Source organism: Macrosteles quadrilineatus, unplaced genomic scaffold (genome assembly GCF_028750875.1).
Source record: "Macrosteles quadrilineatus isolate MER2022 unplaced genomic scaffold, UCM_ALF_1.0 Scaffold_2__2_contigs__length_208266976, whole genome shotgun sequence".
Taxonomy (NCBI): Eukaryota; Metazoa; Arthropoda; class Insecta; order Hemiptera; family Cicadellidae; genus Macrosteles; species Macrosteles quadrilineatus.
This window is the reverse complement of record NW_026542595.1, coordinates 16,106,144-16,118,690: the sequence shown is the minus strand read 5'-3', so window position 1 is coordinate 16,118,690 and position 12,547 is coordinate 16,106,144. Positions and strand designations below refer to the sequence as shown.

Sequence of the window (12,547 nt, the reverse complement as noted above, 5' to 3'; positions counted from 1 at the left end):
CCTTGTTAGTATAGTGGCAATCTACTGACCTGAGCAGGTTATCCAAATTTTTTTGTGGTATACCTTCCACCAATACATCAATGTTTATGTCACCACAGATCACAATAGGTAGGTTATACTTTGACAGGGATACAATTAAATTTTCCAAGGACTCAAGAAATATATTGAGGTTTCCATCTGGAACTCTATAAACAGACATTACAATGAACTTAAAGTTATCATAGGTCACAATAGCAGACTCAACATGAACATACCATCAATAATAAGAATTGATTGAGATGGCCTGTACACTGCTCTAATGCAAAGAGAATAACTTCATTGATGCATTAATAATGAAAATCGTTTTACTTTTTCGGCTTTTGTTTTCATAAACCCAGACTTGCTCAGGGTGATGCAGTCTTACTTGAGTCAAATCATAGATTAAACATACTCCCTAGTCAAATCCTCTGTTATTTCTGCCTTCAAAGGATATCGGTTTAGTTGAGTAACCAAGAGTAAAATCTGTCATCCTAAATAATAAAATAAATAAATATAGTGTTTTTTTAGTAATTAAAAATTCTTTGATGCAGTTGTTTAGAATAACAGGCGTTGAACGAGTTTTGAATGATCTAAATTGCTAATTGCTAAATTGCTATAATTTATCTGCAGGCATGCGCTGATGGTATGGAGGAAGGCACCAGTCACCCCAACCCACCCGGCCATGGGCCAGTCCCCAGCCACGGGCCCACGGCTGGTCACGGCCACGGGCCCACGGCTGGCCACGGCCACGGGCCCACGGCTGGCCACGGCCACGGAGACGTTGAGCAAATACACATTCAGGTGAGACATTCGGCTAAGATGTGGGCATTGCTGTATTAAAGTAGATATTGTAGTTAACGTGAGGTTCTTTAGTATACTTAATTATGTATAAGGAATTAACAATAATTAGGTTTGGAATAACAAGAAAACGTCACAAAACTTGGTCACTTGGCTGGCTTTGTCTCAAGACTCAGGTCATTAGACTCATGGTAGCTCATCCTGTCTTTCTTGTTGTAATGTGCTGTCGTATGTTTGTTGTGACAGGACGGTGGTTTGTCAGACGGAGGAGTGTGGTTGTGTTGTCTGCCGTGCTCCTGGCTTCAGCGCAACACCAGTGTACACAAGGCGTCACTCAGTGTCGCAATGCTATTGGTCATGTCACTCCTGGTTGCTTCCCCAGTCTTATTCCTCATGTTTGTTGTGACAGGACGGTGGTTTGTCAGACGGAGGAGTGTGGTTGTGTTGTCTGCCGTGCTCCTGGCTTCAGCGCAACACCAGTGTACACAAGGCGTCACTCAGTGTCGCAATGCTATTGGTCATGTCACTCCTGGTTGCTTCCCCAGTCTTATTCCTCATCAGCAGCGCTCCGTCTGGCCCCAGAAATGCGCCTTGTAAGCCGGTGAGTAGACTATGTAAAATTACTGTCCTAGAAACTACTATTTTGTATTTACTATTTATAATTATAGGTGCAGATGATCTCGAGTAAAACTTAACTTTAATACGTACATGGTAAATACCTAGTTATACTTCTATACTAAATACTAAATATACTTCTATGAAGACAATGTAGATCGGTTGGAAAAGTGGATTATAAAGTCTGCCCATTGAAAACATGGAAGATAATGTGGTATTGGAATTAGCTTGAGAGGCAACGCTTGGGAGCTGTAGCACACTGTGGAGAAGGAAGGGAAGCAATGATACGCCAAAATGTTTTGTTTGAAGGCGTGAGATACACTAAGGTAGACGCGAAGATAAACCATCGTTACTAGTTTTTCATTGTCTAGCAAAAATATCCTGCAAATTTCTTCTTACGGATCGAACTATAAAGGGAGATTCTTCTCTGGGTATGACTACTGTACTAATGGGCACTGGGTAGGCCTACTGTTTCTGCCTCTCAGAAGCATAAACACGTAATTTAGGAGGGTTTGTTGGAGGCTGTCGCGCGACGTTTTTAAACTCCTCGCTTGCAAACACAGCCTTAATCACGCGCTATGCAAATTGTGCGAGTTGCTTAGTTTGTTTGGTAGAAGTTTTTAAAACTGAACCGATCTGAACCTAGCTTAAGATCCAGTCAGTCTGCTTTCGTAACAAGACACCCTATTAATCTCACATCTATTTTGCTGTTATTTGGCTGGAAACACACATTGCTACATGATCATGTCACCCACCACATAACATAATTAAGTCATTACAATTACTGCTTGAGGTGCATAATATTTAAAAAAATCTTAGATTGTAACCAAGACTCAAATATTTGCTTAGTACATGAATTATTAACATGTCTTCACAACCATGTAGGCCCACTACCACGGCTTGAAGTACGAGGGCCCATGGTTTGTCAATGTGTTAGAGCAGGCGCCAGTTACATTGGATTGCTTCCAAAACGCAGAGGCTTTATTTATTGTATTTACGTTACGAACAACTGATGTTGCTTTCTTGCGCTTAAGCCTTATATTTATTAGAGATTCAACAGTGGCATTATCTTTAGCTCCAGATTTAAGGGTTCCTCCGCACCTCATTAGGCAATTCTTTCAATTTATCACTGAATATTTTAGTCCTATTTTGTGGTAAAAAAATATATTAACTTTATTTATTTGACCTTCAGTCTGAGATTTTAAGAAAACATTTTAGTCTACAAGGAGCTAGCAAATTGTTTGCATAAGCTATCTAGATATAACTGTATACTAGGATAAGCTACGTTATATACTATATATATACACATATATATATATATATACTATTTACTTACTGTGTATATTTACTTCATATTTATTTACCACTAGAGATCGTCTAGTGGTCGAAAACTCGACCAAAAATATGTAATGTACAGACTTCTCTATTTTCATCCCAAGCTGTAAATAAAACATGTGATTGGAGTTTCTTCCATTTGTTTTGATTTTCTTTTTGTATTTCGTTGTTATTTCGTCACCAGCATGGCAACCCATAAGACCCATGTTAATTTTTTTTTAATTTTAAATTCATTTATTGTGCTTATTTATGAGCCTATTTTAATTTATAAAGGGATTCTGCACATCTACAGGAAAATACTGAATCTTGCTAACAGTATGCTTAGATTTTCCCTGCGATGCATATGAGCTGAGATAAAAGGTTTCAAAGAAACATGCTTGCCTATTAATATACAGGGTGTCCCGTAAGTAAACAGCAAAACTCCGGGAAATGGTTCTATGGGTCAAAATTAAGAGAAAATCAAGAATAACATTTTTTCCAAAACTGCTTCGTTAACCAGATATCCAACATTTTGAATTTTTTACATAAACATTTTTATTTTTAGATTTTTTCAACCGATCTTTATAAAAATTGGTATGAAGGTTAAGGTATAAGAGACCCATGTTAGAAAAAAATCATCTTGATTCAACTTAAAACTTCAAAATGGCGGCCGTTTTAATTTTTTAAACTTAAATTACTCAAAAACCACTACTTTTATGAAAAAATGCCAAAAACACTTTTATTTAGGATTTTTAATTCCCTATCAAATGATACAAAATTCAAAAAGATGTAATAAGAAGTATCTTAAATGTTTCGATTTTAGCGAATTTCCCATATAGGGAATAAGCTATTACCGTAGTACTCATGGTAAGACCTGGACCCGGGACCTATGTTTATTCGAACGAGTTCGCGAACCAGCATGATCGGACTATGGGAACAGGGGTTTATGGGGGGTTTTATGGGGCAAAAATTTGTATTTCCCATTTTTGACCCTAAAAACTTAATATTTAGCATTGTTTTCCAACCCATTTTGTAGAGCTTAAAAAACAAATAATTTAGTATATTGAAGCGTTATTATGCGCCTAATGGTTACATAAAAAATTCCAAAAACTGTAAATTTAAAATCCCATGTTATTCTTATGGAGAATAAGTTAACTGTTGTAGTTTGCTTGTTTATGATCATATTTTGATCAAATTTGGAAAATGCATTCATTTCATACTAAACTATTATCATTTTACAAAAAAAAAACTAGTCTGCTGCGGCGGGGGTATTTAGTTGTAAAATGGGGTAGAATATGGCAGCAGCTAGTCAGGTTTGCCCCATTAAACAACTAAAAATCGTAATATTTCAGCCATTTCTTATTCGATCTTTTTGAACTTGGTATCGTTTGATAGGGAATTAAAAATGCTAAATAAAAGTGTTTAAGGAATTTTTTCATAAAAGTAGCTCTTTTTGAGTAATTTAAGTTTACAAAAATTGAAATGGTCGCCATTTTTATGTTTTAAGTTAAATCAAGATGATTTTTTTCTGGGACTTTTATACCTTAACGTACATACCAAGTTTTATAAAGATCGGTTGAAAAAATCCAAAAATAAAAATGTTTATGTAAAAACACAAAATGGCGGATATTGGTTAACGAAGCGATTTTGAAAAAAAAAATTGTTATTATTGTTTTTCTCTTTATTTTGACCTATAGAACCATTTCCCGGAGTTTGGCTGTTTACTTACGGGACACCCTGTATAGAAGATATTAAATATTACTAAACGCAATCGTAGTATACATTACATATTAAAAATTAATTATAGACTTAGTATTTCTTATCTCTACTGGATGGGTAACAATTAACAATGTTTAATACACATATTTAAAGTGTCGTAGGCTACTACTAATTATTTGTTTGTGTCAATATTAGCGTATTTCCTATGTAGGGAATAAGTTGTAACCGTAAGTCTCGTAGTAAGACCTAGACCAGACCCAGTACTGATTTTTATCTCAAACCTTTTATCTCAAACTTTTTAACACCCCAGAGGCCATAAACTCAATTCGTTTATACTCACATACTGTATAACTTGATATAAACCATTCGATTTTCATGAAATTTTGTACACACGTCCACACGTGTAAATCTACATTTATTTTAACGAGTTCACGAACCAGCATGATCGTACTATTAGGAACGTGGGTTTTTGGGGTAGGCTAAAGATTTTTTTCGTGTTTGACTCCAAACGTATAATTTTGTAATTTCTTTCCAAACCATTTTGTAGAGCATTCACACAAATGATTTAGTATATAGAAGCGTTGTTGTACGCCAAATGCTTAATGAGAACATTCTAAACATCTGTACATTTAAAATGGCCATGTTATTCTTAAGGATAATAAACTGTTGTAGGCCTAATGTAGTTGGCTTGTTTCGGAATGTAATTTTATAAAATTTGTCAATATTGTCAAATTTTACAATTTTGAAATAGACAAATTTGAATATTGCATTCTAATGTTTATTAAAACAAATAAGTGCAGCTGAGGTTTTTTTTTAACATTTAGGTTAAATTAAATTAGTTAATTTTAATTAGGTGTATATGGAAAACTCCCTCTAGAAAAGAATTGCCACCCTAAAGGGCAATTTATGAAATAATGGATAGTTTTGCACAGGGTTTCTCGTCATGACGAACATTTTAAGTATATGTTTAAGTATAGGTTTATGGGGGCGTGACTTATTTTTCTCAAAAGTTCATGGGTACTTTGGGATTTATATATGGATCTATGTAATTTAAATAGGAAATAAATCTGAGCATTTCCAGGGTATATTTGAGTGAAAACCCAGCCAGGGAAATAAATGGAAATTCGATTAGTTTGCAGGTTTGCTGTGGTGGGTGTATTTGTGTTTATATTAAAGAACATTTATATCAAAGAAACAAATATAAAATGAAATAGTTGGTTAGGTTTAAAGTTAGAGGTACAATACTCGTATTGATCTGGATGTTCAAACAATATCACCCTGATAAATTTACACGAGGTAAATATTAACACCGGTCTTAATGCTAAAAAATAATTAGGAAAAATAGAATTTTTAAATATTTTTTTGGTATTTAGATTGCTTTTGCGGTAAAATAATTTTCTATGATTTTAATTATGATTTATTTATATACGAGTTTTAAATCCGTATTCCAAATAAAAAGTTATGTCACTAACCCATCCTCTGGTATCAAAACAAACAGTGTGATTTATCAAAAGCATTTTTTTTTTTTTTTTTTGGTAGTTTATAATAACTTATTTACAGCCTGAAATTATTTCACCCTTGGAGCCAACAACGAAATTACTTTGGCGTATGCCCAAGTCTCCTCTCTCCTGTCCTATTTTTCTGCATTTTCTTTATTACCTCATAACAACTAACCCGTGCATATTGCAGGAGAAACGTTTGTTATCTAAATCAAACTGTTACCTATCTTACACTTTGTGCTCTATTATATTTTATTGCCATTTTGTAGCATTAATTCTTTGCCTCAATAAAATACAATCTATAAATCGCAATCAGTGAATAAGCTTGTACACACCGAGTGAGTTATTGTGTTGAACGTTTAATAATTACACTAATCAGATAGTTAGGAATAGTGTTTGAATTATTTAAAAATATATTATACGATATGCTTTATGGAGTTTGACAATAGTTTGTTGATGGATTTATTATTGGTTTTAGAACATACTGAATGTTGAGAAGATACGTTAGTATATAGTAGTCGTGCTGCGTGTCATGACGCTGCTGCTAGGATAGTGTAGTTGATATCCTGAAGTTTGATTATATTCCGTTACAGGACGAGGATGTGGGTTGTAGAGCCAAGGTAGCGACGTGTGGGAGTGCTGCGTGTCATGACGCTGCTGCCAGTATAGTGTAGTTGATATCCTGAAGTTAGATTATATTCCGTTACAGGACGAGGATGTGGGTTGTAGAGCCAAGGTAGCGACGTGTGGGAGTGCTGCGTGTCATGCTGCTGCTGCTAGGATAGTGTAGTTGATATCCTGAAGTTTGATTATATTCCGTTGCAGGACGAGGATGTGGGTTGTAGAGCCAAGGTAGCGACGTGTGGGAGTGCTGCGTGTCATGACGCTGCTGCCAGTATAGTGTAGTTGATATCCTGAAGTTTGATTATATTCCGTTGCAGGACGAGGATGTGGGTTGTAGAGCCAAGGTAGCTACGTGTGGGAGTGCTGCGTGTCGTGACGCTGCTGCCAGTATAGTGTAGTTGATATCCTGAAGTTTGATTATATTCCGTTGCAGGACGAGGATGTGGGTTGTAGAGCCAAGGTAGCGACGTGTGGGAGTGCTGCGTGTCATGACGCTGCTGCTAGGATAGTGCAGTTGATATCCTGAAGTTTGATTATATTCCGTTACAGGACGAGGATGTGGGTTGTAGAGCCAAGGTAGCGACGTGTGGGAGTGCTGCGTGTCATGACGCTGCTGCCAGTATAGTGTAGTTGATATCCTGAAGTTTGATTATATTCCGTTGCAGGACGAGGATGTGGGTTGTAGAGCCAAGGTAGCGACGTGTGGGAGTGCTGCGTGTCATGACGCTGCTGCCAGTATAGTGTAGTTGATATCCTGAAGTTTGATTATATTCCGTTGCAGGACGAGGATGTGGGTTGTAGAGCCAAGGTAGCGACGTGTGGGAGTGCTGCGTGTCATGACGCTGCTGCTAGGATAGTGCAGTTGATATCCTGAAGTTTGATTATATTCCGTTACAGGACGAGGATGTGGGTTGTAGAGCCAAGGTAGCGACGTGTGGGAGTGCTGCGTGTCATGCTGCTGCTGCTAGGATAGTGTAGTTGATATCCTGAAGTTTGATTATATTCCGTTGCAGGACGAGGATGTGGGTTGTAGAGCCAAGGTAGCGACGTGTGGGAGTGCTGCGTGTCATGCTGCTGCTGCTAGGATAGTGTAGTTGATATCCTGAAGTTTGATTATATTCCGTTGCAGGACGAGGATGTGGGTTGTAGAGCCAAGGTAGCTACGTGTGGGAGTGCTGCGTGTCGTGACGCTGCTGCCAGTATAGTGTAGTTGATATCCTGAAGTTTGATTATATTCCGTTGCAGGACGAGGATGTGGGTTGTAGAGCCAAGGTAGCGACGTGTGGGAGTGCTGCGTGTCGTGACGCTGCTGCCAGTATAGTGTAGTTGATATCCTGAAGTTTGATTATATTCCGTTGCAGGACGAGGATGTGGGTTGTAGAGCCAAGGAAGCTACGTGTGGGAGTGCTGCGTGTCGTGACGCTGCTGCCAGTATAGTGTAGTTGATATCCTGAAGTTTGATTATATTCCGTTGCAGGACGAGGATGTGGGTTGTAGAGCCAAGGTAGCGACGTGTGGGAGTGCTGCGTGTCGTGACGCTGCTGCCAGTATAGTGTAGTTGATATCCTGAAGTTTGATTATATTCCGTTGCAGGACGAGGATGTGGGTTGTAGAGCCAAGGTAGCGACGTGTGGGAGTGCTGCGTGTCATGCTGCTGCTGCTAGGATAGTGTAGTTGATATCCTGAAGTTTGATTATATTCCGTTGCAGGACGAGGATGTGGGTTGTAGAGCCAAGGTAGCGACGTGTGGGAGTGCTGCGTGTCATGACGCTGCTGCCAGTATAGTGTAGTTGATATCCTGAAGTTTGATTATATTCCGTTGCAGGACGAGGATGTGGGTTGTAGAGCCAAGGTAGCTACGTGTGGGAGTGCTGCGTGTCGTGACGCTGCTGCCAGTATAGTGTAGTTGATATCCTGAAGTTTGATTATATTCCGTTGCAGGACGAGGATGTGGGTTGTAGAGCCAAGGTAGCGACGTGTGGGAGTGCTGCGTGTCGTGACGCTGCTGCCAGTATAGTGTAGTTGATATCCTGAAGTTTGATTATATTCCGTTGCAGGACGAGGATGTGGGTTGTAGAGCCAAGGTAGCTACGTGTGGGAGTGCTGCGTGTCGTGACGCTGCTGCCAGTATAGTGTAGTTGATATCCTGAAGTTTGATTATATTCCGTTGCAGGACGAGGATGTGGGTTGTAGAGCCAAGGTAGCGACGTGTGGGAGTGCTGCGTGTCGTGACGCTGCTGCTAGGATAGAGTCTTCCATCTCCTGGAAGGTAGATCCTTGTAAGGACTTCTATCAGTTTGCCTGCGGTGGCTGGGGAAGACATCATGGACTGAATGCGAGGCAGGCCCATGTGGACGCTGAAATAAAACGTAAATATGTTTACATACATCGTATAGCATACTCATCCATTATCCTCTTTCAAATGGATATGGTACTGATATTTTGGTATCAACAGCACACGGACCTATACAGCACGGTCTGACGACGATGACAGCTACATACACGTGCAACTCCAAAATTAAAGTGCACCCTCATAATCTGTGAAGACATACAATAAAAACAATACAGTAAAAGTGTAAATATTGCAAAACTAATTTAATTTGTTACAATGGACTGAGTATTTTTTAAATAAAAGATAGAGTATTACAGCGAATTAATCGAAAAACTTACTTTTACTGTGTATATTTCACCAACTAAAACCATTCACTTTCATTACATAAAAGGCTAATAAAAGAAGGAAGGGTAATAAAAGGTCACGAGCAGCCTGGTGTAACGATAGTGGCAGTCCTGACACAATACAGCGTTGGCCATATGACGCTGTGCGGCCTGTGCGGCCAATACAGTGAGCGATACACCGCAATACGGTCACCACACCACTAACGCCTATTAAGTATTTATTAACCATTTTGTCCTTTTTATTTTATTTTCAAGATTTTTTTGTAAATACTTCTTTCTCTTCCGTTCTTCTACACTTACATAATTTTAAAAAATAGGCCAAATTAATTTTGTTGGTGGTAAAAACGTGGGATAGTATTGTTCGACATAGCCATTTTACTTTAGCATATTTATGAATATTTTCCTTCCTAATAAGGATAACACATATTTAAAGAGCTAAAGTTTTATAGTTAATTTGGTTAAGAAACGTGGAAATGTCCAAGATCACATATAAATGTATTTGTTTTGCATTCCATTTTTGGAACATTGCAATGATTCACCAGATAATTTGATTTAAGGATTTACAATAGTGTAAGAGAAAATATTCATCGATGCCGATCTTTATCTTTCTCAAACAAAATAAAAGTACGGAGAATATGTACCTATAGTTCATGAATATATATGTTGGAAGATACGATAGTCCTCCTCATTGCATTGCTTTGAACGACGTTTTTGATAACTAGTTCTTTATAATTATGAAGATCCTAACATCGTATTAATAAATACTTTCATATCACCTGGCAGCTTAAGTGAAATTCTTTGAACGTTCTAAAACTTGACGTGTAAGAATATGAAAAATCATTAATTTGATATCAGTCTTGACAAAATTGTTCACGAAAAGTCTGCTACGGTCTGTTTGTATCTTTAAATAAAATCAATTAAAAGTTAACTTAATTAGTTATATTCCAATAAGCAAAGAAATTTTAGATTTTTGTTAATTTATATTTCAGGGTCTAATGCTGTATGGTAAACAGGAAAAATAAAAACATGGAATTAAGAACAATAACGGATATGTATTCAAATACAATAAATTAGTAGTTAAACTATTCAAAAGTGAAATATCTTTTTTAAATTTAGTGATGATCGATTGCAAATTGTAATTATATGATTTAAATAGAATAAAATAGAATTTAATAAATTTAATAATGAGCTACTTTTTAAATTTAGTTATGATCGTTTGCTAATTTTAGTTATGATGGTAAGTTATTGATATTCATACGCATAAATAAAATTAAATTTAATCTGGCCAGAGTACGTGGTGATCTTAGGTCCCTCGTTGGCGTGTCGATTCCGTCGTACTGTATATATCCTGACGACGGTCTCCACTCTGTAGACGGAATTCAAAGCGACACCAGTTCGGGTCAACGTAGGCCGGCCGCACACACAGCACGGCACGGCGAAACGTCTTCGCCTCGCCTTGCCGTGCCTTGCCATGCCCGATAAACCCGATGCTGAATTCAATGCCGCAATCCGTTTTTTGTTATCAAGCTTTCTTGATAAAATATTACAAATATTTTATTTAAAATGTCAATATTTTGAAAACCAAATATGACAATGAAAAACGGATTGCGGCATTGAATTCGACATAAAAAAGTAGTTCAAAATGATTGGTCACAGCACCACCTTAATATTTAAAATAATTTATCACATTTCAAAATGGCGGATCCAAGATGGCGGCTGAAAAAACACATCCGTCATAACCAAGTGAAAACAGGTCAACAATGAATGGTGGTGTCCACTTATCTTTATCTAGCACTATTTTGAGATTATGGCCTTAGTTTGTAAATGCACAATATATGTTATAATGGGCTAAAAATAAAGTTATAAAAAGTTCTCATAACTTTAGAATGGATCAAGATTTTTAAAAACGGATTGCAGCATCGTATTCAGCGTAAAAATCTAGTTTGAAACGGTGGGTCACAGCCCTACCTTTACATTTGAAAAAATAACTTTGTATCCAATATGGCGGATCCAAGATGGCGGCCAAAATTTTAAACCCAGTCAAAATTAAGTACTTACTACAATGATCTGACGTGGTCCGGAGTTGATATCTTAAGAAATGTAGAAAAAGTAGGGGGGGGGGACTCATTTAAAACTCACCCTGTATAAACACTTATGTCAATGTTTTTACGATTGGAGCAATTACTTACAAAACGACAACTGTATTTGGCAATGACTCAACCGCTAATATATGTTACTCTTCATTATAGTTTGGATTCAGTCAATGTTAAACCCATACAATTATGTAGGCTTACAAACGTTTACTTATATCTTGCACTAGATTCATCTGTATCTCTTGACTCTTGACTTTAAAGACGAAAATTGTCGTTGCATTTTTTTACTAATTTGTGAAAATATGACGTATAAAAACATATTCCTATACTATTAATTAATTAATAATTTTAATGTATTTATGAGTATAAATATATTCACTGCTACAAGTTTATAGCTGGGGACATTCGTTTTCAGATTTACTAGAAGAACGAACCCGAAGTGGGACGTTCAAGAAGCTGGGGGACTTCTACAGAAGTTGCCTCAACGCCGGCGACAAAACCATTGTGACACCAAGTAAGTTATATCATTGTACAACGGTACAGTAATGTGATGCCAAAACTATCATATAATATCTACTGGTTTATCTTCGATTAAACTACAGTAGGGTATCGGTTGTAATAGTGAAAGGTATCGGTTTATATAATTTTCGTATAATTGGTAAAAAGTTCTTACCGTTCAGAATTTAACACAGTTTCAATAACTTAAACACTTTCAAAATAACTGTAACATAACAAAATGCGTAGACATAATGAGACAAGTTAATTAATTTGAAGTTGTAGCCTACATATTTACACTAAGTTCAACTACTGTATTTTGCAGGTTTAAAATATGGCTTGAGCCAACAGAGTCTTTAGTCTTAAGAAATAACTTTATGCGTAAGTTGGAAAGAAAAATGTTGTTCTAACTTGTTTGCATAGATTCATAAAATCGATTGTTTGCCAATTCCAAAAAGAGAAAAGGTGAATATTAAATACTGTAGTCTTCTTCCTTTCCCAATAGGTGATAATTGTTATGGTCTGTCCCAGTATTGTATGAGGCCTCGCTATTCCTATAAGTATATTGAGTGAATTATTAATAAACTGGTGATTCATGATTGTGACGTAATCTATTATATTATTAAAGTGATACAATCAATTTTTATGTAAACGGTTAAGGCCATTTACCAAATAAAAATCTATTATATTATTAAA

The 12,547-nt window shown here is 36.9% G+C and overlaps 2 protein-coding genes across 2 annotated transcripts in view; both read left to right on the top strand.

The window, feature by feature from the left end:
* The window catches only part of LOC128987981 (uncharacterized), a 95,283-nt gene extending 88,648 nt beyond the window's left edge, over window positions 1-6,635 (top strand). Inside the window, exons 2-4 of the mRNA XM_054409142.1 lie at window positions 649-819; window positions 1,063-1,417; window positions 6,557-6,635. Coding sequence (XP_054265117.1) covers window positions 664-819; window positions 1,063-1,413 — 507 coding nt within the window. The 5' untranslated portion in view covers window positions 649-663 and the 3' untranslated portion in view covers window positions 1,414-1,417; window positions 6,557-6,635. The remainder of the gene's footprint in view (window positions 1-648; window positions 820-1,062; window positions 1,418-6,556) is intronic.
* Window positions 6,636-7,955: 1,320 nt separating this feature from the next.
* Window positions 7,956-12,547, top strand: part of LOC128983960 (neprilysin-1-like) — a 100,881-nt gene continuing 96,289 nt past the window's right edge. The window contains exons 1-4 of the mRNA XM_054403239.1: window positions 7,956-8,018; window positions 8,413-8,439; window positions 8,761-8,956; window positions 11,772-11,870. Of these exons, the coding sequence (XP_054259214.1) occupies window positions 7,956-8,018; window positions 8,413-8,439; window positions 8,761-8,956; window positions 11,772-11,870 (385 nt within the window). The remainder of the gene's footprint in view (window positions 8,019-8,412; window positions 8,440-8,760; window positions 8,957-11,771; window positions 11,871-12,547) is intronic.